Consider the following 26,419-nt stretch of genomic DNA (forward strand, 5'->3'; position numbering starts at 1 on the left):
GACCTGTTTAAATCACGTATATATTTATATGTGTATATATAATATGGAGTATATTATGTATAGCGACTGTTCAATCATGGATCCATTTCGATTATATCATAAACGTTTTAATAATTTAAAACGATTTCACGTGAGAAAACTAACATTTTCATAATGCATTCATTATAAAGTATTCGTGACCTTATTTAATGTTTAAACCCCAGCAGACGACGTCACATTTTCCCGCCACTCGCCCGACATCATACTCGCTCTCCAAATAAAAGTCTATGATATACTCCAAATAAACATACCAATATAACACATTTTGATAGAGCAGCATCCAAATATGACTAAATACCGACCTATAATCATAGTATTGATTTTGTCACATTGTATTCATCAGGAGAGGAGTTTGTCCACAGTATCTGATGTGACTCATCATGTTTCGTCATTCAGATTGATGACAATTGTGGAGAGTAATCGTCGAATTTAACCTTGTATAACAATGGCTGAAGGTAGCGAGGGCAGCAAAACCATCAGCCTGACGGTAAAGACCGCCAAGGACAAGCAGACGGTGGAGATCTTGGGAGATGCGACGGTAAAAGAGGTAAGTATCGCCACGTTACCCTCAAGGAGGGCCAAGGCATGCCAGCTTGTTGTCTCTCCAGTCTAGAAGTTTCCTTCTTCAACCCTTAGCTTTCTATGCCTTTTGGACTTGGCCTATGGCCTCCTTAGGCCTCTAGGCCTGACCTTTAAGCTCCATTAGACGGGGTTGTAAGAGGTTAAAGGGTTTAAACATGAGCTTGGAGTTTGTGAAAGGCGAGCCGGAGGAGTGGTGGTGGTGGTGGGCGTTTGGTACACGTGACTTGTCATTTCGTACACTGGCGTTACTCGCTGATATTTTGTCTAAATTATCGATTTATTCGGCTTTTTATTCATATTTTATTTGTTTTTGTTAAGTCTGTGGTACTGTTTTATTCACTCGTTCGTTTTAATGGGGTTGGGTTAGGCCTAGGGGAGGTTTTTGAAGTTGTGTACAAAGTGTCCTATGGGGCTCCTTTGATGGCTGGTTTCTAAACCTAACTAGGCTTAGGCTTTAGTCTTGGTGGGTAAGCCTGGCCTAGCCTCGGCGGGGTAAGGCTTGGCCTAGCCCCGGCGGGGTAAGGCCTGGCCTAGCCCCGCTGGGATAAGGCCTTGCCTAGCCCCGCTGGGGTAAGGCCTGGCCTAGCCCCGCTGGGATAAGGCCTTGCCTAGCCCCGCTGGGGTAAGGCCTTGCCTAGCCCCGCTGGGGTAAGGCCTGGCCTAGCCCCGCTGGGGTAAGGCCTGGCCTAGCCCCGCTGGGGTAAGGCCTGGCCTAGCCCCGCTGGGGTAAGGTCAAATTATTCACCAATGTTTGAACAAATCTTTTTTTCATTTTTTCAAAAGATAAATATTGTTAGGTTACACTGTTAGCTTTGGTTGGGTTACTTTGGGTTGGCTTAGGTTTTAAAATCTATTGGCGAACTATCTTGGGCACAATGTGACTTGTATCAGCTTTAACCTATTGCATCTAGAAAATCTCGAAGAGATTAGCAAATTGGAAGAGTAGAGTTTAAATTGGCGGCTGTTCCAATTTAAGTCGGCTGTATTTGGAGTATGATGTATGAGTGGACCATGTCTGTGAAAAAATTTCTCTGTTGATTGAAAAATCAGTTGAATAGTGTACGGCCACTTGACTTGAGGATTCTGGATATGTTGGATACAGTTCCATAGAATGCTGTGCTATTTACATGGGATATAATGGGATAAAAAGCTTTGGGGAATGAAGCAGTTCGCAAGTTTTCAGGGAACTTTTTCATCCTATCTCCTCCTTGGCATTTACGTCATGATTCAACAGATCATCTACAAACTTGAACCCTAAAACATGCCTGTATCACAACACCTTGACGACTCTTGGCTTAAAACCATATTCAAGTCATACTTTCTCCTACACAATAAGTTTCTATAAATACTGCAGGTTGAATATTGTTGAATATAAATCCTCGTGTGTGACCATCTTGAGGTCATCTTGAGATGATTTTGGGGCTTAGCATCCCTGCTGCCCGGTCCTTGACCAGGCCTCCTTTTTGTTACACCCCCCCCCCCCCCCCCCCCAGGAAGCAGCCCATGGCAGCTGTCTAACTCCCAGGTACCAATTTACTGCTAGGTGAACAGGCGTATCAGGGTGAAAAAACTCTGCCCATTTGTTTTCGCCTCCACCAGGGATCGAACCCGGAACCTTAGTACTACGAATCCCGAGCGCTGTCCACTCAGCTGTCAGGCCCGTCTTAACTTAATAAATATATATTTTATGAAGGCAAAAGTCACCATATCAAGTTATTGTTTTTATATAATTACTTTATTAACTGCTGTTCATTTAAGCTAAGAGAAACCAATTGAGTCACTTCCATACCAAATTTTTACTTGCTCATCATGATAAACTCAAGGAGAACTTTGGAGCATACTTGGAAGAACAAGGCAAGTGCTTCAACCAGGATGTACTGTAGTCCAAATACTGCTACCAAGAACAGTATAATAATGATATGATGCAAGACCTCATTTGAGGGCTGATTCATGGAAGTGATTTACAGTATACTGTAATTGTAAATCTCAAAAATACCACTTTCTAAATCTATTGTGGCTGTTTTTGTATAACTTTAAAATAAATACATGTTAATTTTTATTCATTTTTGTTTTTCTGACTTTGTGAGTGAAAAGATGTGAATTTACCAGTTTCCCATTGGAAATAAGTAAATTTCAAAATATAATTATCCTGGTCACCAAAACAGTTTGGTGGTAAATGCAGTTTTGTTTTTAGCACTTTTTAGGCATAAGCAATTAAGAAATAACACTACTGAACAAATCCACAAGGGCCGTGAGGAGGGTTCGAACCTACGTCCGAGAGGATCCCAGATGCTGCCTTAATCAACTGGGCTGTCGTTGCTCAGTCGATTAAGGTAACATCTGGGATCCTCTCGGATGTAGGTTTAAACCCTCGTCACGGCCCTTGTGGATTTGTTCATTTGATGCAACTCGCTATTGTGGTTTCTGTGTGTAAATACAGTAACACTATTTTATCCAAGAACAATTTTGTAATGTACAGTAATTAAAGTTCCCAATTATTTTAGATATGTTAGGCCTACATAATAAATAAGTCATGGCAAATTAAATATTGAAGACTAAGCCAACGAATTCTAATTCAGAAAAATAGTGTAACCCAAGTTTTAAAATATTTTCCGTTTTAAGTACTGTACTGTAATTCAAAATTTGTTTAGCCATGCAAGATGATTAAAAATGTAAAATAATGACTTATGCCTTACCTAACCTCTCTTAGGGCAATATATTGGCATACAATGTGAATTTTAATGTTTTGTAAATTGCAGTTACCAATAATATACCTCAACAGTATAAATTTTGGGAAGCATAAATTATTAATTGAATAAGGATGATACAGTACTGATAAAATACAGTACTGTAATAGTAATACAATGTAGTTATTTATACTGTATAATACAATTTACAGTTTATTGGTGGGTACAAAAGTTCTTATATTGTATAAGCCACTTCATAAATTGTAAAGCTTGATCCATAATCATGAAATTTATAGTATGGGGTATTGTACTGTATTTGAAATTAAATTTTTGTCCTACACATGTAAAAATGTAAATGGTTTTACATTTCAAGAAAGATTGAAAGACATGCTGCATTATAAATCATTTAATACTAAAATATCTCATGGTTTAAGTGAACATATGTACAGTACAGTATTTCTAAACAATACATGTTCCTGGAGAAGGTGTTGAGAGTTCTACTCCGAGCCCAGCTTGGGGGGCCAGGCTCAGTGTATAACTTGGTCTAGTAACTTTACACTACACACAGAAATTACAATAGTGTGATGCATCAAAAGAACAAATCCACAAGGGCTTGTGGATTTGAGCTACCAAGTCGTAGCAGTCAATTAGGGCAGCGTCTGGGATCCTCTCGGACGTAGGTTCAAACCCTCGTCACGGCCCTGTGGATTTGTTCACTTGGTCTAGTAAGCTGTTGCTTTGAGTGGGCTCTACACCTTCTGTTTACACATGCTTCAATAAATTCTACAATAAACAGATTCACGAATAATGCCTAAAGTTTTTATACCATCAGGAAGTCTGTTACTGTATAAGAGTTTTTGTGAATCGATAAGAGAGACTATAACTTATCAGACAACAAAGATATTTGTTATTTTAATGAGGGTTTCTTGTGGTTCGTAATTACCCAGAGCCAAGACTGCCCAATGCCTCTTGGAATTATGTGAATAAAGGAAAAATACATTTGTTTACTTCAAAGTTTGTCCTGAAAGTTGAATGTGAAAAAACATAACTTTACTCCAAAATAAACTCATTTTATAACTGACTAAAATTGGAGGCAGGTGATGCTCCATATCTACTCACCATCTGAGCATTGAATGAGCTTTTAATTTATAAATAAATTCTTATTGAAATGATTCATTACTATGCTGTTTTTCCATAGAACTTTTCAAGGAAGTCATTTTACATGGTAGATTTAAATGCCAAGTTTCCTATGTACATCATTACAGATTCCTGAATATCGGACGAAAAAGTTTCATTAAACTTTGTTACGAGTGGCTAGTGTCGGTGTTTAATCTGTAACACTGTTTACGTTTCAGTTACGTGAAGTGGTCAGTGAAAAGTTTAATGCAGCCCTGGAGCAAGTCTGCCTTATATTTGCCGGTAAAATATTGAAAGATGGTAAGTTTTTATTTTGTAAACTTAAATCTCGATTCCATTTATTGTTTTTTTTTTTCTTGAAACTGGTTTTCCGTTTTTAAAATGGTGCCTGAATAAATAGTTTGTTTTATATATGTTTTCATAACATACATTCTTTTTCCTGTCTGGTTTAACTGTGTGATTAAACCTCTGTCTGATGAACTTTGTCACATTCACTACGAACTGCAAAATATTTTCTCAAGTTAGATAATTATTTATAAGATAGCCACTTGAATTATGACAAAATTGCTTTAATTAAAAGAAATAACTACACGATCAAAGGTTTGCCATTTCATGTGCTCATCATTTACATTTCCTAGGCTTTAAGCAGTTCCACATACAACTGCTTTAATGTATTTTAAAGTAGAGCACTCTTCTAAATAAAACAGCTTCATATTGTGGGAATTACAATTGGGCAATAAGAATTGTTGGGGATATATTGACAAGCTGAGTAAACAAAATGTTAGAATAAATAGATGGACGTCAGTCATAATTTTTATTAATTTGGGCACTACATCTTGGATGTGTAAATTTTGTATTATAGTTATCATCCTGCTTGTTTGTCTTGTATTTTGCCAGCTCTACTGTGATGGTTACTTTCTATGTTTTTTGGAATTGAAATTAAAAAAGCATATTGTCCTCATTTAAGAATATATAACATTCATAAAATTCTAAGCCAAGTTTTATATTACTTGTAAGTGGTTATTAATTTGTTTCATGTTGTGTGTTTTGTCTGAATGCCTAATATTTTTCAACAGGTGAAAAACTGGATCAGCACAATATTAAAGATGGTCTGACGGTACATTTAGTAATCAAGGGCGGTGGAAGTGCAGGGACGCAGCAGCCTAACAATCGCCCTTCGACTACTGCTACTAATAACTCGAGCTCGTCGACCACAACTCCAAATACAGCATCAAATAATCAGGCCAATGCAGCTAACCCATTTGCTGGATTGAGTGGATTAGGTGGACTTGGTATTGGAGGTCTAAGTGGATTGGGAAGCATGGGGATGGGTAACCCAAATTTTCAAGAGTTGCAACAGCGTATGCAAAGGGAAATGCTCGGTAACCCAGAGATGATGAGACAGATAATGGATAATCCATTCGTCCAGCAGTTGATGAATAACCCCGAATATATGCGTGCCATCATTACATCCAACCCACAGATGCAACAGCTGATGGAGGTAAGCATTGACAAGTTGAATGTCTTCCATGACAAAAGTTGTCAAGGAAGAAGATGCCTTCATGCACAGCTTCAAAGCCAGATACATATTACCAAAAATGTCAATGTTGGCAGAATGTAAATAAATTGCACCAGATACAGGAAGGCTGGTAGGCAGGGCATCACAAATAATACATTTCCTAACTTCCCCCGAGTCAGTGGTAAGCAAGCACCATCTTTGGCCACCACCACATAACCCCATGTATCACTTTTCTCCTTTTTTTTCCTTATCTCCTCCCTTCTGCCCTTGCCACAAGCCTGTGTGCTCTGTCCACCAACCTGTGCTGTACTTATACCCAACCTGTACTATGCTCTTTATGCCAGCATGTACGTGTTACACTGAATATAATTATTTCTTCCTTTTATTAATAAACCACACTGTTTGTATCTTGATGTGTTATGGTAGTTCCATTCTTATTTGCCCTTGTGCTGTTGAGCCACATCTTATTCTTCGTGTCTTCTCTGTTGCTAGTATATTTTTATTGTTTATCATTTATCACTTGTCCTCTTGTACTCTCTCTCATCCAACATATGCTTTATTAACAAATCTTTTCATACCTCTCCTAATATCAAGTTTTTCTTAATCTTTACATGTGCCTTTCATTGTCATACAATTGCAAGGATTGCAAGCTGCTTGTCATATCAGTCATTCAACTGAGCTAGCTTCTGAGAAGTAAAATAATTTTTCTCCAATCCACAGCGCAACCCTGAAATTTCCCACATGCTTAACAACCCAGAGATGCTGAGACAGACAATGGAATTAGCACGAAATCCTGCCATGTTGCAAGAATTGATGAGGTCTCATGATAGAGCGCTCTCTAACCTTGAATCAATTCCAGGTCAGTAACATGCACAGTGCAGTCCAAAGAAATCAGTTTTAACATTTGCTCTCCATCTTTGATATAATGTTACGATGCACTCTGGCTTCATGAGCATGGACCAAGCTAACTGTTCTTTGTTTTTGTAGTGTATGTGTGCAGTTTTTTCAGGTTTGTCATTTGCTCACTTTATCGACATACAGCTTTTTCCTACTGAATTTATCCATGAACTACTTCAGCATTCAAGAAATAAAGTTGAATTTGTCAAGTAGGGTATTATATTCATAGATAAGTGTTAAGTCTAAAGTAATTGGTCCTGGAAAACCACTTTCTAATGGGAGTTAGTTAATCATTCTTCTTGGATTTTCTTGCAAAGCCTTTTTTTGTGCTTATTTCCATTTACCTCAGCCAAATCCCATGATGCTTGTATCATCTAGATTCTAGTACAATAATGGCATAATCGGTCATATTGGGTTAGCATTAGGAAATTTTAGGGCGGGCATGTTGCCTTTGGGCTGCATGCAGCCTTTTACAAGCACACCTGCAGCCCGCACAAAGGATACTGTAATTATTATAGAATATAATATACAGTACAGTAATAGAAAAAATATTCTGCCATAATTTTTATTAAATGACTTCAATTAGTTGTCGTGTGTGGCCCTCATGATAACATAAATGTGGCCCATATGGCCCTCGAAGGGGGACCCTCAGTTTGACATGCCTGTTTTAGGGCATTTTGTTGCACTATTCATGATGTTTTTGTTTAAATGGCAGATCAGAGATCTTGCTAGGAGCTTCATTGGTGGTGTCAAGGGACTTAGCCAATGAGGTGCAATTGGTCACATGACAAGAATTTATTGGGTGGACTATCCAAGGTATGTTGTCAGAATGAGACTACTCTTGGGGGGTCTAGGTTTTCTTCATATAGACAGAAAGTTATTTAAATAGCTACTTTACCAAGATTTCTGTGGTGATACGTTATCTCTCTTTGCTTCATTTTCTTGAAATTCGAAGAAAGGAGATGGACCGGTGGGTGTGGCGTGACTCGTGATATCTTTAACGTGTACTTGCCTAGTTGTACTTGCGGGGGTTGAGCTTTGGTTGTTTGGTCCCGCCTCTCGACACAGTGTGATTGTGAAAGGAAGAAAGCATTCAGCACTATTGTGGGAGTATTGTTGTCTAAGACATTGAAACGTAATTGTAGGAGAGGAAATTGCACCGTAAAATAGTAAGAAAAGACCAGAAAAAAATAGAATTTATAGATGTAGAAACTTAGAAAAGTCGAAGTTTAGTCCTGGGAAATGGAATTGTGTTCATTTACTAGAGTGGGAGAAGATATAATTTACTAAAAATGTAAATATTTTATTAATATATTAATTTTAATAATATATTACAATTCTTTCTACAGGTGGATATAGTGCCCTTCAGAGAATGTACAGAGATATTCAGGAACCCATGCTGAATGCAGCACAAGAGCAGTTTGGTCCAAATCCATTTGCTTCTCTTGTAGGCAACAGTGCTGCTAGTAAGTTTTGTAAACAGTGTCAAGGTTCACTTAATCCTGAAACTGCTTGACATCTAAAGAATAGACAGTACTGTACATACTGTAGTAAAAACAAACTAAATATATTTTTGCTGTTGTTAGAACTGGTCAAATATAGGCAATTTTTAGGAAATGAGAAATTGTGTTCAATACAGGTGGCTCTTGATCAGTGTGAGGTATATATGCATTTCTGGAAAATCTTTTAGCATGCCAAGTTACTTCATATTCTGATTCTCATACTTATATCCTTCTAGCAATAGTTTGTAAAAAGTCAAGTTTGCTAGCTCACAAGATTAAAAGTGTTTGAGTGCATGAACCAACTGGGAGATGAGGTATAAATATGGAAGACATAAGTGCCGAGAAGTTTTCCACAACAAAACAATAGGTCAGGAGCTCATGCCGCCGTGCATTTGGCCAAATGAGCCCCTCGTGCATGCTCAGACAATCCTTGCATGGATGAACCTGCAGACCCTTTACTAACAAATTCTCCATGTCAAATCTTCTTCCTTCCCTACTCTACATTTAATTGTTTCTACATATCCTCTTTACATAACCTTCCCGGTTTGGTGCCTTCTTTTTGATAATTACTTACTTACGTATCCTATTTTTAATAATTTTTGCATATAACTCAATATCTGCTATTTTCTCACTTCTGAACTTCTTTACCTGTTGACATGTCATCTGGTGAGTATCTTGCACTCTTCTCATGCCATGAAATTCATTCATATTAACATCAATGTCATTTTCCTTACTTCTGCCCATCAGAAATTTTGAAGTATTTTTTATACAGTACTTCTAAATCATTTCACCACTTAACATTTTTCCATGCCTGTTGCCAACATTTCCATTTACTTCCCTCGCTATCCCCCTATTGCTATTTATTCTTTCCATGGAGTATTTTGTTTTCTGAAGATTCAAGTAATTTTTTCCGTATTCACATAATGCACAAAGTATCTCTCACAGACACGAGCAAACAAAGATCAGTAACACTGATCTAAGCAAATGCAAATGAACCACATTGAAAATGGGAAGATCGACTGAACTTTGACAATGGTTATGTAAATAATAGAAAGTGCTCAATCAAGCTTCCCATTTTTCTATGTGGTTCATTTGCACATAAACTGTGCACATGTGTATGTGTGATGAATAATAGTTAAAGAAGCCATGTACTAATTAAGATGCAGAATATGTTAATAGACCCCCATTGTCAGTGTGTAACAAATGTAAGCTAGTTTTGCAGATAAAAAGTCACAATAACATGGCTGAAAAATCACATTCGACTTGATAATGGTCCAGGACTGACCGAAACGTCGTCTTCGTCTCTTCAATTTCTAGTGTGTGGTTTGGTCAGTATAGGCTAAGTTTTGCTTTTATATCAAATTATTTTATCGTTTTTTTCATTTTAGTTGATGCTGCCCAAGCTGGTCATGAGAACAGTGACCCTCTACCAAACCCCTGGGCACCACGTGGTTCAACACCTGGTGCCCCGACCACATCCGCACCTTCGTCAAGCACAAGCACCTCCAACACGAGCTCGACTCCAAATACTACCTCTGCCTCATCCACTTCAGCTACCCCAGGCTTGGGTGGACTTGGGTTGTCAGGGATGTTGCAAAGTCCTGGAATGCAGTCGCTGATGCAACAGATGATGGAAAATCCACAGCTTATGTCTTCTATGATTAATGCTCCATATACGCAGACCATGTTTCAGGTTGGTGGCCTTTTTTATTTTGTTTTGGGTGCACCAGTTATTGACTTCACCGTAAAATTTACTTTAATATATATTATGTGATAAAGAAGTGTACGGTATTTAAAATAATTGTTCTAACTGGTTTATTTATTTATTTATCTTTCAGAGTCTGTCAGCCAACCCAGAATTAGCTCAACAAATTATTGGCTCAAATCCATTATTTGCTGGCAACCAAGTTCTCCAGGAGCAGATGCGAACTATGCTGCCTACTTTCCTTAATCAAATGCAAAATCCGGAAGTTCAGAGCTTTATGACCAATCCACAAGTGAGCATAGAATTTTGCATTTCTAGTTCAGACTTTAAAGGAGAGATGTGTAGTGCAAAAGCCAATAAGCAGGATGATTGAGAGGGTCTGAGCATGTTAAACAAATGGATGATAGTAGACTGGTGTGCTCAAATCTGAGGGTGGGAGATGGCAAGGAAGGTTGGAATGATGATGGCAGAACATAGCGAGCGTGGAAATTAAGTATGAACAACGCATATTGAGCGCCGAAATACAGAACTGCGTGGAAGCGATTTGTACAGAAAACGGGCCAAGAATGTATGTGTATTGCACATGTCGATTAATAATGACCACAAAACGGCTAGTCTAAAGGAGTGGAGTGATGCTGTAGAAGGCTGTTACTGTTGTTGCATGTTTATCCATGATATATAACAATATAATGCATATATGAGTAATGCATTTATTGCAAATGGAGTTTCAAGCCAGGATTAATAAAACAAACAACTAGATCTGGCATCAAAGTTTGGACACTGGCATTGGCTTAGGTTTTACTGTGGCATCAACTGTACCAATGTCTATGATCATTAGAAATTTATAATTTCTCAAGAATTTTTGATTAATAAAAACTTACTGAGGTAGTTAGCACTAAAAACACATTTTTAAATTGTTATTTTGCAGGCCTTGTCTGCAGTTGCTCAGATACAAAGTGGCTTAGAGCAACTGAGACAAACCTCTCCGGGCCTCTTCAATACTATGGGATTAAGTGTGCCACCAGTCATCCCATCAGCAGGTGGCACAGGCCAGTCAATAACCACCTCCTCTACCAGTAACCCAACCACTACCACCACCTCGTCAACTACAGGCAGCACATCCACTACGTCGACACCAATTGTTCTACCAGGACTTGTTCCTGGTACTGATGCTTTTGCAAACCTAATGTCTACTATGGTAAGAGTAACACAAATGTTGTATATGACTAAAGTCGTAGTGTTGTTACTTGGTGAATACATCACAATAACGTGGCTGAAACAGATAATGTAACCCAAGAAATAAAGTAGTTGAGATGGACTCTGTATGCAGCTTTAACTGTAGATCTGACAGCCAAATAAAACTGGATACTTTATGCTAGTCTGTTGAAGGCTTAGAAGTCGGGGCTCTTAGGCTCGGGGAGCCGGTTGGCCGAGCGGACAGCACGCTGGACTTGTGATCCTGGGTTCGATCCCAGGCGCCGGCGAGAAACATTGGGCAGAGTTTCTTTCACCCTATGCCCCTGTTACCTAGCAGTAAAATAGGTACCTGGGTGTTAGTCAGCTGTCACGGGCTGCTTCCTGGGGGTGGAGGCCTGGTCGAGGACCAGGCCGTGGGGACACTAAAAAAGCCCCGAAATCATCTCAAGATAACCTCAAGTGGAACCAGACAGCTGAATACTCACATCTTTAAGGGGTCTAAATGAAGTTCATTCTTGAACATGGTTTTTTCAGATTTGTAAATTTTTATATTGCAGTACTCATTATTATTTTTATAGTATTGCAATATTACTGTAATATAAGGTTACTGAAACCTTAAGGTAACTTTAAAAAAAAATTGTCTTTAAAAGTGCCAAAAGGTTTTATACATGTTACTGCATAGGTAGGTGTTTGGTGTCATGGGAAAGAACAAAGTTCTGTAACTGAAAACATACATTTTTAATTTGTTTTCTAATAATAACAAAAATTCCCCTCCAAAAATATCTCGTTTATAAAAACATTCTTCAAAATATGCTGTTTCATAATTACAGAGCTTGCAGAGATGTTTATTCTCCCAAATTTTAGTTTTTGAGCTTTTTAACTTGAGTATAAATCACAAATCCTCCACAATGTATATTTTAACTTTATAGCTTTGTACTCACCTAGTTGTGCATGCAGGGAATGAGCTTTGGCTCGTTGGTCCCGCCTCTCGAATATGTTAAATTCGTTTGTATATATGATCCTATGATTTGTATATAATTAATCTGTTTTAGGTTTAATAGCAAAAATACTCTCCTGCCACTTGCCATTATTGCGTTGACATCTTTGGATAGTTTATGCAACTTGAAAGACAATAATAGTTAATAATATCTGTTATTGTTGTCAACTATTATTAAGTTCTTTAAAACAGTTCAAATGGGGCTAATATTCTAGGATATCAAATAGCAATTGGAAAATGTTAATAAAATAGGCTAAAATATGATTGGTCCATAAGTACTATTAGCACACGACTACAAATAATATTGTACATAGTGAGTGGAAGTTTATTTAATTGTACAGACTGTACATTTGTTCAACTGTAGAGTTGTACATTTGGTGCTTAAAGGTAACAAGTGTATTTTCACTGCAAACATGATCAAAATATAGGTTTTATATACTATACTGCTATATATTAATTTTATTGTAAAACAATAAATATTAAGAAATATACATGAATATTGTTATTTCTGGTAAGCATTTTTTATAAATTGGTAAAATTAAGAAAAAGTAAGATGCAACAGAAGTTTGGATGCACAAGATGGGGGCCCCATTCAAAATAGTTGTTCAGTCGGCAATGGCAACTGGAAAAATTCCAATTGATGTATATATGTTCAAATACATTAGCCATTTCAGACAATTAGGCATCTATAGAGAAACTCTATATTGGTTTTGGAGGTACCATAACATTTTGGTCAGCATGTGGTATTTTTATATCTTATATATATTCAGTGTTTCAGTCTGGTCTATATTTATTATGGCATCAAGGTTTCTCAAATGTTTAGAGCCTTTGTAGCAACAATAATTTTGTCTTGAGCATGGGATTTTCAGTGATCTAATAAGTCACATTGTTTGTTGACAGTCGCAGGCTCTAACTGGTGGTGGCGGCGGGGGTGGTGGTGGAAGTAATGTCGGGAACCCAGAGCAACAGTATGCGTCACAGCTGGAACAACTATCTGCAATGGGTTTCATTAATCGTGAGGCAAATCTACAAGGTAAGTGCTTTGTATATAGTAATATTCTGTAACCCACTTACAGATAGTGGCAACACATGTACAAAATGTTGAAGGGTGCCAAGGAAGTACAGCGGTAGCTCGATGTACAATTGCACCTGAATACAAATTTCTTGGTGTATGACAAAACTTCTGTCTGAAAAAATGCCCTGGTGTACGACATTTGTGCCAAAGTACAAACCGCTTGTTAATTTTTTTGTCTCGGTTGGCAAGATCAGTTTACGCTTGTATCCTAGTTAGCTCTTGAATTCTCTCTTGATTGTATGGAATAGATTTATTTCATACACCGAGGCACTAAGGGGCCTAACGGCTGAGTGGACAGTGCTTAGGATTAGTAGCCCTGAGGTTCCGGGTTCGATCCCCGGTGGAGGCAGAAACAAATGGGCAGTTCTTCATCCGGATGCTCCTGTTCAACTAGCAGTAAATAGGTACCTGGGAGTTAGACAGCTGCTACAGGCTGCTTCCTGGGGATGTGTAACAAAAAGGAGGCCTGGTCGAGGACCGGGCCGCAGGGACGCTAAGCCCGAAATCATCTCAGGATAACAACTGTACGTGCTTTTCCAGCTCTGTATCTCCCAACAATGCAGTTCTAATTCTTTTAATATTTTTTTATATTTATCGTAACTGCTTATCAAAATGCTTTGCAAAATTCTATCTTTTGTCTTGTTAATTGTAATATTTATTTTATTTTGGCATAATGTGTTAGGTCTAACCAGTAAGTTAAGAAGTGAGATAATGTATAAAATTGTTTTCTACAAGACGGTCCAAAAGTTACAATTTTATGGCTTTCCTTGGCTGTAGTTTGGAACTCGTAAGTTGATTAATGGCACCAGTTTTACATGCGTTCATCTTATAAATTCATGCACTTAGGTCATTATTCCTGCAGCTTCTTGAAGGGTTATATAAATATTTTCCTTATTTGGAGTTGCTGAGTGTGTATTGATAGCAGTTGCTTAACTATTAAGGGAAACAAGAGAAAAAAATAATGGGTCTGAATTAGTGAAGGAGAGGGTTCAAGTTCTACTGTTGTGTTAGGGCTCTTTTTAGAGGAGTGTTCAGTGTGACTGGTTCAGAACAGTGGATCCTGTTTACAATTACTGCAGTAGAAGAAAATCTGGGCATTTGGTAACTATCATTGGCAGCATCTTGAGGAAGGTCAGTAATTAGAAGATGGAGACCTCAATAATCCTAAGTACTGTACAGGCTTCCTGTTCCTAACAACGAGAATTACAGTTACTGTATTTAGTTTTGTACGTCTTCAGAGAGCGGCTATATGAAGGAATTGCACAATGCTTTCTATAGAGTAAATTGAGTGTTGTATAATGAAACCTTGCCTAACCTAGACCTTTGGATAGGTTTATGGTAGATATGGGAATGTAGAGCACTGGCCTATTTTAATAAAACTACTATTTTATATTTTGTGTTTTATACATTACTGTCAATCATTGTCAACAAAACTAGTGTGCCATGTGTTCTGTAATAAATTTTCCAATGCGAATAACACATGCATCCCGCACTGTTCAGTGGCTTTGTCAACTATGCCTGTGTTTACTATACTATACCTTGTAAGTCAGTGTAGCAGCAACACTAATAGGCACTGTTTCTGTATTATTCACCATTGTTCATTATAGTTACCCCTACACACTAATTACTATTACTACCCTAATTGAGTGGTATTCACTGTAAATATTCAAGCACACCAAATGAGGTTACATCCATTGTTAACCAATTTCCCAAAGTTCACAGTATAGTACAGTACTGTAATTGGGTCTTCTCGCAATTTGATTTTAAACAATACAGTAGTTGCTGGTCAGCCCACATTGATGAATAGAAGCCAAGGGCGCTACACCTGTCTTACTTCTTCCAAAGCCAGTCACGCTGTTTCCTCCAAGCAACTTCTCGACTCTTGGAGTGCTGCTCCTCTGGATCAAAACACCCTGTACTGAGGTTCCTCATCCACAGGTTGTCTCTCCTGTGACGTCAAAAAGATAAGAATTCTTCAGTCACAATTTGAGCTGCCTGCTTGATACCGGCTTGATGGGGTCCTGGGAGTTGTTCTTCTCCCTAAGTCCTGCCCGGGGCCAGGCCTGACTTGTGAGAGCTTGGTTCAACAGGCTGTTGTTTGGAGCAGCTCGCAGGCCCACACATCCACCCCTGTTGGTCCAGCACTTCTTGAAGAAAACTACATACTATATCTAGTTTTTCTCTTAGAGATCCATGGTTGTTCCGGCAATACTACTTATACTTGCTGGGAGAATATTGAACAACCGTGGACCCCTGCTCTTCGCTGGTTCTGTTCTGCATTTTCTTCCATAGCGTTCACTCCAGTATGTTATTTTACTGTGTAGATTTAGGACCTGGCCCTCCAGTATTTTCCACGTGTATTTGATATATCTGTCCTCTGTACTCCCTGTATTTCAGCAATCTCTCCTGCTCTAAGGGGGAAAGTGAGTACTGAGCAGTACTCAATACAGGACAGCACAAGTGATTTGATTAGTACAGCCATTGTAATGGGATACCTGGATTTGAAAATTCTCGTAATCCATCCTGTCATTTTTCTGGCTGGCGCAATGTTTGCTTGGTTATGCTCCATAAACAAGCTGCTTTTAATGGCTTCTGATCACGGCAATATGTAATGTACCAGCTTCGGCATGGCGATCTCCGATTCTGAACCCAGGGACACCTCTGTTCACCTTGGCTTCTGAATAACTGGCCCCTTCATCTTCATCCATACTGCTCAATGGTTGATGTCATCACTGATGTCACTGCTCGTATTTGTGATTGGCTTACGGCCTTCAGGCCTTGGTCGATTTGTGCAAACACACCTATGCTCCCTGAGTTAAATATTACCTCTTAAAAAATTAATTCCTGTATGATTTCACTGCTTATCCATTATCCTTTTGTACACTGTTGTGGTTTGAGGCAGATTAACCTTTCCTGCATTGTCCCTCCTAATCTGCACCTCCTTTGTAGAATGTCCCAATTTTTCAGGATGATTGTGTATCTTGCTTTCCTAATGTGTCTCAGGGTCATTTCTCCCTGGATAGAATCCTTGGTGAATCTGATATCTTTGATATCACTTGCCATATGTCCTTTCGTTCTCGCAGTACGATCCCGAGTGACGTTTAGCGCTATTTGAATATTCGGCTGTACAGTCGGTGCTACGTAGTCTTCCCAGCATGGTGCCTTCTTTTAATAATTCTTTAATGTGGCTTTGATGGCACCTTTATAAATGTTCGTAGATGAACATAACTGTAAGAGAAGCAGTTTGTTCCTTGGGAAAGCCATTGAGCATATTTAAAAAATTTCATTGCTCATATTTAGCTTACTATTGAAAATGTGAAAAATTTGGTGGTTAAATGGCTCAAATGGGCAGTTATTAACAAACCCAACTCTGGGTCTGAAATTGTATGATCTGGATTTTGATGTATACATTGTATAACAACTAAATACTGTAGTATGTTAAGACCTGCAAGATATGAGAATAGGCTTACTGTTTCTTAAAATTTGTCAATGTGAAAAAATGTGAACTTTACTCTTCTCAGGGTAGCATAATTATTGTATCCATTCAAAAACCTGTCATTTGCATACAATATTTGATTCTGGTTATAATGAAATGTAACTTAATCTTTTAAAAGCCGAAATAAGGCCAAGCTGTGTACGCTAACTTACTTTCATTTGCAGCACTTATTGCCACTTTTGGTGATGTCAACGCTGCAGTGGAGAGGCTGCTGGCCCGGCTAGATCCCCAAAGCTAAGACCACGCCAGTCGTATATAGTAGCCCCAGAAGATTCCTGTTCCTGTATTACTTTTGTCTGTATGGGGTATCTGTAATTGACCATGTTGACCCTGTTATATATTTTTTTCTCTCATTTTGTATTGATGGAATGCATGTCACTTTCTGTATCTGATGAGAAAGTTTTTCATTTTTATTTAGTTTGCATATTAGTAATCATTGATTAGACAGTCATGTCGACGAGTGTGTGTGCATCATTCTTGTGTGGTGCATTGTCAGTTGTTCATATCTGTAGCGTGAGAAGGCCATATGTCATATCTTGGGAATTACTGTATATATATATATATATATATATATATATATATATATATATATATATATATATATATATATATATATATATACATATATATATACATATATACATATATACATACCTTTACGGCCTAAGTTTATGCTAATTAAAATTATTACATTTTTGTTTCTCCTTTGAGCAAAATTCCTGTTTAAAAGTCTCTGTACTCTGAAAACAACGTAATATCTAGAAACTGTTAAAAGTAGAGTTTAATACAAATCAATATGCAGGACAGAGAGTATAGTACTATAAATTCAGGAGGTAAGGTAATTATCGGGAGAAAGCACTAAACCATTACGACTATATAGCTCTTGAAAGGGATATGAGGATAAGGATTTAGAATAGGACGAAGGAGAGGAATGGTGCCCAACCACCTGGATGGTCGGGGATTGAACCCAAACCTGCAAGAAGCGAGACAGTCGCGCTACCGTCAGTCCAAGAGAAGGAATTGCTTAAATATAGCTCCATTTTCAAGTTGTTGATTGTCATTTAGTGGATTTTGATGGGTGTTGAAATTGAAATTGAAATAAGTTTATTGAGGTAAAATACACACAAAGGGATGAGGTAGCTCAAGCTATTCTCACACCCATTCAATACCATTGATGGGTGTATTTCATTATTATTGGAGTTTTGTAATTGATGATAACATTAGGTGTCCATATATGCTACACAATTATCATACATATATATTTATATAATTTTATCTAGTTATTAAGTGTTAATACAAATGTTTGCAACTGAAATAATTAAATTGTATAACTGGTAATAACAGAAAATAATATATTATGATAAAAGTCTGCAGGATAATACACTCATTTCATTGAATATTTTATTGATACTGTAATACAGTCAGACCTTTTTCTTTCAACAATAAGTAAGCCTTAATGTGAAGACAATTGTAAGGATCGAATGAAAGTCTTGCAATAGACTTTATTAGTAGCATAATTCATGTAGGAGATGAAGTAAAGTTCGTCAGGTGTTTTGAAGGGTAATTCGGTCCTTACAATTATTTACTTAAAGTTTAAGTAATCTGACTTTTTTTTTATTATTAAAGCATAATGTAGAGGGGAGATTCCTTGCGAGGTATAAACATATATTTTCACATCGGTATGTATTGGTATGTACTCGCCTAATTGTGCTTGCGGGGGTTGAGCTTTGGCTCTTTGGTCCCGCCTCTCAACTGTCAATCAACTGGTGTACAGATTCCTGAGCCTACTGGGCTCTATCATATCTACATTTGAAACTGTGTATGGAGTCAGCCTCCACCACATCACTTCCTAGTGCATTCCATTTATTAACTACTCTGACACTGAAAAAATTCTTTCTAACGTCTCTGGGTACTAAGTTTCCACCTGTGTCCCCTTGGTGTTGATGCATAGCCTTCATTTCTTAGGTTGCACTTGAACAAAATCTGCCGAGCTTGCAAATGTTGCAGATCTTGAATACTTAATATTCAGAAAAGAAAGTGGAAGGTCATGTTAAAGCATTATATTGAAGTGACAGAATAAAGGAAGTATTCATCCTGTTATAAATACTTTTTCATTCCGTATCTCCTGAGCCCCATTTTCTTTTCTAGAGAACAGTATTTAGGAACGAATATAAAGCCATTCTTTAAAATTGTGTACATTATTGTATAATAAGACATTCTATTTTTGATTGGTAAAAGTTCACAAAGTACTTTGTGTATGTAGCACGTTACATTTTTAAAAACCCTTTTTAAAAATAATTCTTTCCTCCGTTATGTGAAAAGGCTTTCCATTACACATTAATTTTTCGTTATGGCTCATATCTTTAAAGCTGGTTCATATTTGCTGTTGGTTTTATTTATTAAATCATTTCAGTTGTTAACTATCAGTTGGAGAATCTTTTCAGAATTTTATTATGCACTCTGGTATTCTAAGAGAAAGTAAATGGAGTGTTAATGAACGTAATAACTGGCTCTAACAATTTTGCCTGAAATGGAAGCAAAAGTCAAATATATATTTGTACAGTATTTCCCCATTAGTTGAACGGCATAACCTGCCATTATGAGGATCTCTTTCATCACTTAGAACGTCATTAGGCAAGACGTTTGCTTAGTGCAGTTCTTTTGGCTGGATGTGTTTTAATGACACGGGTAACTAAGAAAGAGTCAGTTGCCTATCGGTGTATTTTGAGTAAATAAAAATGTACTGAAAAGGCTTTTAATTATAGCAGTCATATGTGGGTTAAATAATATGCATCTCTACTTTTATATTCATGTTTAAAAATGTTGAAAAGTTTGACAAGATTTGGGTTGAGTATTTGTAATTTTTTGTTATTGTCGCTTGTGCAGAAACAATGATAGCTACTCGGTAGATTTTTGAACCACCTTGCATCTTGGAGCAAGGCTCAGTTTACAGGTACAGTACTATACAATGTTGTTCAGTTTGATGTGGAAAAAGCTGATCGTTACCGTATCAAGACCTCGTACTAACCCTTTTGCGAGGTGGATGCCTTTTGAAGTTCTCTTGAAATATGACTGTGCTGTACATACCAGGAACTGATTGAAAATGGAAGGGTGCCTTTAATTTCAAAATATTTTTGTGAATGTTGTGCTGTTTGAAAAATCATTTTAAATATGCAGAAACTGAAAGTGAGAGGCCTGACTGTATTTGAGATACTGGTGCCAACACTGGCACCAACTTTGGCATCAATAATGTCTAAAAATTGTCAACCCTTTTTGTGCAAATGGAGAAAAGCTTATTGTACTGAAGCCTTAATCTAATTTCTGTTATGTGCTTTATACCATGGCTTGAGGTACTTTGTTGTATAATGTACACAACATGCAAACCCATATTGAATAACTAGCAAAAAGATCACCTAAAGATTGAATTACTTTACAGTAAGTATGCAGTGACCATAACATAACTAATATGCACTTTAACATATTCTTTTATTGCTCAAAATTTACCTGAAATGCTGTGAGATGTATGATACAAATTTCAGTTGAAACGAGACTTATTATGTATTAAACAAATGACAAAATTGTTGGTTATCACTAGTATGACTCGTGAGATAACAATATTGTGGATAAGTCATGTGTTGTTGTGACAGTACTTTGAACTGGCATAGAATACCTCATTGAATGTTTTGCTACATTCGTGTGTATTATTGAAATCCTTCAGTGGCCTAATCTGTAATCTATGAATGTGTCTTTCAGTCTTTGTCTGTTCAAAGTTGGAGGCTACACGGTTGGGGTTAGCCTTCCCCAAATTAGCAGAGGGAATGGTCTGGGGTATAGGAGGAACATAGGCTGGACAGGGTTGCTAGAATTCAAAAGGGAACAATGGACCAGGGTCATATTCAGAATCCCACAATCAATTTTTGGCATTACCTGCCAGCTGCACGGCTAAATGTTTTCAACACAAATTTGCCAAAACAATATTATTTTCTTTTCATAATATGCACCATTATTCACCGATATCGGTTTGAAAATTTTGTGAAGCTAATATTATTCACAATACAGTACTAACATACATATTCTGCTGTGAATAATTTGCCCATACTTGCATAAAACAGATGATTCTTCCACAGCTTCAAAGGTTTCTCAAGCCACAGCCCTTTAACAGAGTAAGATTTTTTTTTTTAATATAGCATTTCACACAACTAAAATCATCACTGGCAGACACCCACGCATTAGACAATTATATTTTTTATGAGACAGTAGATAGATGGAAAAGTGGATGGATAGATGAGTAGTTGGATTGGATAGGTGGATAGATATAGCTGGATATATAGATGAATAAATAGGTATATGGATGGATAGATGAATAGTTAGATTGCTGACAGACAAACAGACCCGGGCAATGCCGGGTATCCCCCTAGTACTCTATATATAGTAATCTTAGGGAACATAGTTACTGGAAGCATTAAAGAACAATTTTGCAAATGCTTTACTAAAATACGGCAGCATTTTCCTAATGCAAATCAACAAATTAGGAATATGGCCAGATGTGTAAATCTAGATATTTTACAACGGCTTCTGTTTTGTGTAATGCTTTCTCTATCAATATTGTAAACACTGAACCACTCTGCAATGTGAATAAAAGACTGTTTAAAAAAGGTCTCGAGAATAAAAGACTAAAAAAGGTCTCGATTGTTGCTTGTGTGAACCTAGTGTGTGACGCTACAGAGGTGATATTTTTGTTTCACTGGGTGCTAAAGCGTATCAGAATGGAGGAGGAACATTTGCATACAATATATTATTATTATTGAATTTGGTTAATCGTGTTATTAAACAATGTAACGTCGCTAATTCACGGCAATATGAGATTTGTTGAGAATCCATTAAAATCATCAAAGATTTTCAATTGTATGAGTAATCTACAAACAATTAGTTTCAAAATATAAAAATCCATGTACAAATAATAAATTTCACTGGACATTTATCCATTTTACATACAACAATTTACGTTAAAGATTTATTATAACTGATAATTATTACTGTACTTGATTATGTCTACATTTTGTATTCATGGAGATATTGTTTGAACTAAGTAAAGTTAAAAATATTTTGCCATTTTAAATATAAATTTCATTTATGATGGCTTCTAGGAAAAATGTGGTACATAAATTTTAAACAAAATGCATAAATGATATGACTTGACAATTCTGAAGTGGGAAATTATGCTGTAGCAGTTCATGCTTTCACTATTTCTTGGTAAGGAAATGACTAAATACTTAAACAATATTTCTTGGTAAAGCTTAGTTTAAAGACCGCTAGCCTTTTATGTTTTGGTGTTAAAGCAGCACACAGCCATGCTGCTACGGCATGTTTGACTCGGGGAAAATAAGAACATGGGAATCTCCAGCATTCATATACCAGGACTCAAATACTGTGGTACAAGGGAACATGTGATATTGGTGCAGGTCTCTGAGGAAATATGTTTAGGTATTATACTTGTATCTACCATATAATGTTCTTGGTAGGCTCGTCTAATTTCTAGACCTGGGGCTTTATTATGAGCAAGATTTATACCGTTTCTGACTATAACATTTTTCTTACTTGCCTCTTCCTCCCCCTCCATTTTATGTTGTTCTCTTTCTATCTAAACACTAAATAACCTGTCTGGGTTACACAGTATTGCTGGGTTTGCCTAAATTTATTTTATCTTGCTATTCTTTCTCTACATACCTCCTTTTCTTTTATAAAAATTTCAATGTAGACTTCACACATAGCCTGCAGGCAAATATAATTGTATTATATTAGAAGTCATGAGAGGAATGAAACCTGCACATAGTACCCAGTGTGTGGGTTCCAATCCTCTTCATGGCTTCTGCTAATTATCTTGATTCATCATGTTAACGTGACTCCTTTTGTGCATAATTGTACTACCTTTCATGTGTTTGTCAGAATATAATGAAGTGAATTTCACTTAACAAACATCAGGTAAGGCTCCAATGAGAGGTAAAGTAATTATCAGGAGAAAGTACTAGCTATTATGATTATATGGCACTTGGAAAGGATAAGGATTTAGAAAAGGGCGGAGGAAAGGAATGGTGCCCAACCACTTGGACAGTCGGGGACTGAATGCCAACTTAAAAGAGGCAAGACCATTGGTCTACAGTCCAGTCAAAGTGGTTGTGCCTCCAATGAGAATTAACCACTGGTCCAAGACCCAGGACTAATAATCATAGATGTAATTTGTTTCATATTAAGTGTAGTATAACTGCTCGAGTACAGTTATAATGTAGAGTAAGATTTGCCAAAGGATGAGCTGGTATATGGGTGTTGTCATTCATTGTCACTGTTAGGCTGCAGGGGGATGTGTATAAGCACATGTGCTACAACAAAAATGTACAGCTTGTATAAGAAAAAGGGAGGTGAATGATAATGTTGTTAGTGTACAAAATAATTTTTTTATTTATTATTATAATAGGTCAGGGCTTGCATCAATTGCATTGTTGTGGTTGTAAATGATGTATGGAAGCATAATGCAGTAAAGAAAAATTTGTCAATACAGTAGTTTGAAATTTTAGGCAGCCATGAAAGAATGAAGATGAATGCAGTACACAAGGACCATTTGGTATATAAGAGACATGGTCTACCTTGTGGAGGTTCCGGGGAGTGATGGTTCCGCGGCCCGGTCTCCGACCAGGCCGCATGCAGATGGTCATCTGGTCAACCAGGTTGTTGGTGCCAATTAATTTTTTTTCACGCTTAATAAAATATTGCCAGCACTGAAAAAGAGAGTTGTCAGCTTAACTGCATTTGTCAGGGCAGGAAGTTTTATTAAAATACAATCTGATTTACTGAAACATAATAATATACTTAAGTGTAACTGTTCTTTAGGCCGTTCAGAAAGCTGCAGCTATGGCCAGGACTTTGTGCTCCAGTGATCACTTGGGCATTTCATTGGCATTTCTGTGATGAAAATGTTTAGGCCATTTGATAACTTACTGTGTACTGTATATCCTGTTTACCTCTTAAGCTGACTATAGGTTTTGTATTGAAAGGTAAATTCAAATATTATATTTTTACATAGCATATTTGACCTCATGTTTCATTTCTTAATGCCATCAAATTTTTATATAGCTAGTGTATTTAAAAGTAACTTATCTCCTGAATTAGTATTGTATAAGATACCAGATATTGGCATGGGCATTTTCCTCCTTGTTAAAATAAAAACAAGTACTGTATTTTACTCTTGTCTTGACTAATTAATAGTCGGCCAAATAGAAATACAATGTTATCACACCATCATATTGGTGAGATGCGCAGAGTAGATTTTTACAACTCCACTGAGACTGTTTTGTAGGATTTTAACGTAGAAAAACTATTATCAGCAATTGGAATAATTTGCATAAAAGTTTATAGTATTGTTTTCAGTATATATATATGCAATGTGTCAAGAGTGGTTTTATCTGTACACATGTTTGGTGATTACTGTCAGTCATTGTTCTTTTTCCAAACCAGTGTGTGTATAGTGCTACACCTGTGTGTAGTGCTACACCTGCATGTGCGTTGCTACACCCGCGTGTACAGCTCTACACCTGCGTGTACATGATTGTACTTGTGTAACTGCAACAGCATCTTCATGAGTGATTCAACTGGTCGCCTCACACATTGCTCTAGTATTATGTTAAAAACTAAATCTATTTTTTTCTTCTCTCATATACAGGCTTGTGTGATGTAAAGTTTCACGGGCTCATGCTGGGTTTTGTTAAAATGTATTTTTTTCTATTTAACTATGATTAGACATTATACCTTTTGTCTAGGGAGGAATGCCTTTCATTATTTTCCTAATTTAATATTTTCCTGCAAATAACTTAGCATGACTGGTACAATGAGTAAGTTCTGAAGAATGCAAAAAGTATATCTGAAAATGTATTGCTTATATGTGAAAGGGGACTTTTAGCACAAGTGTAGATGTAGTAATGTTATGTACAAATCGTTAAAACATGACCCAAAAAATGCGAGGCTCATTTAAATGGTTTGGGCTGAAATTTGTCATTTTAGCGAGATGATTTTGACGAAGTTATCAAGTCATTTTAAGATAGCTACATTTATATACTTTAATTTCATTTGATGTAGAACATTACCTGCTGGAGCACAAAGAAGTCACATTAATGTGATGTATCAGGGTTCAGTAGGAGTCGAACCTGCACATACCTTAGATCATTGGTCGGGGTAAAAGGATCTAAGCCGAGTGTTCAGGAGTACCGGTGTACAGGTTCGAATCCCCCATGACTCCTAATGACTGTCTCATTACCTTTTGGACTATTTCTTGAGGTAAGAGGGCTTGCAAGATCCTGTTATCCAATCTGTTAACTGTTATTTGGAAGGCAGTTGAGTGTGGCTTGTGAAGCTCTCTGGATAAGGAGCAGGAGATTGAAGTGTTCCAAATTTGTTGGTATATCTATGTATGATGCATGTAGTAGCGAGGTCCTGGAACCTCGACACTGCAAGAATAATGGACGGAGCTTGGTCAGCATCCAATCAATTTTTTTTTATCTCCAAAAATGTCAAAATGTGTTTCTTGGGGCACAGATCCCAAAGAAACCACATTTTTTGCATCACAACACATCAAATAAAGCAATGAACCTACATGTTATTAGGAATGTTGAGCATAATGACAACACTGGAGTGGTGCTTTTAGCTGTTACTGGAAAATACAGCCACACTACACTTGCAGTGTCTGAACCTTTCGTGCCGGGTGAATAGTGTAATAATTATTCGGGCTCAATTCTTTACCTAATTACAATACTTCTTAAATGTGATGTTGACTTAAATTAGTTAATTTCTGTAAAACATCTATATAAAAAAGCTGGTAATATAATTATGGTCGGGAGTGGGGTTAATCAAATTAGGACAATTGAAGCAACACAAAAATATTCCAGGCCTTATAAATGGTGGGCATTATATAGTCGTCCCGGCTTGGAAACTTTTGAGAATTACTTATGAACGGTGGATTTAAAGCAGGATGATCATGCCTTTTGCAATTACTTTCCCTAAGAATTGCTATCTTTAGTCCCCTCAATGGGAATATGAACCTATGGTGACTTCTCAAACGTCCCTGCTATCATTCCTGATAATTTTTTCCATGTGAATTTGGAACTGGAGTACAGAACAGTACTGTCTTAGTATTTGTGGCTTCGACGGTTAGGTAATTCTATGAGTTTAGTACCCCTGTGGATTAAAAAAACATGTAGTGTGTCCTACATTGTGACTTAAAGCCAAAACCCCTTGTGTGAATTACATGGCCCTTTCAAAGAACTGGTTTGGATTAATAGATTACAATTTGCTCAGTTATGTATTTTTAAAGGCCTTGATGAAATCAGCCATGTCATGTCTGGCTTAATTCATGTTATTGGGGAGTAGATGCGTGTACTTAGGTTTATATAGGTCCCCCCCCCCCCTCCCAATTCATATATTGACCTTCCTCAGGATGCACCACACAACAATTGGCTTGCTCCTGCAGACCTATTTGCTGCTGGGTAAACAGAGGTACCAAGTGAAAGAAAATGTGCCCAACCATTTTCTCCTACCCCCG

At 37.2% G+C, this 26,419-nt stretch overlaps 1 protein-coding gene across 1 annotated transcript; it reads left to right on the top strand.

Annotated features, from left to right (window-relative positions):
- Positions 1-402: 402 nt before the first annotated feature.
- On the top strand, positions 403-17,215 carry Ubqn (ubiquilin). The gene is made up of 10 exons (XM_045764046.2): positions 403-586; positions 4,664-4,745; positions 5,522-5,946; positions 6,685-6,823; positions 8,211-8,327; positions 9,752-10,056; positions 10,202-10,360; positions 10,997-11,266; positions 13,163-13,295; positions 16,998-17,215. The coding sequence occupies exons 1-10, from the start codon at positions 485-487 to the stop codon at positions 17,069-17,071; spliced, it is 1,806 nt and encodes a 601-aa protein (XP_045620002.2). The 5' UTR covers positions 403-484; the 3' UTR covers positions 17,072-17,215.
- The last annotated feature ends 9,204 nt before the right edge of the window (positions 17,216-26,419 follow it).

Source organism: Procambarus clarkii, chromosome 76 (genome assembly GCF_040958095.1).
Source record: "Procambarus clarkii isolate CNS0578487 chromosome 76, FALCON_Pclarkii_2.0, whole genome shotgun sequence".
Classification (NCBI taxonomy): Eukaryota; Metazoa; Arthropoda; class Malacostraca; order Decapoda; family Cambaridae; genus Procambarus; species Procambarus clarkii.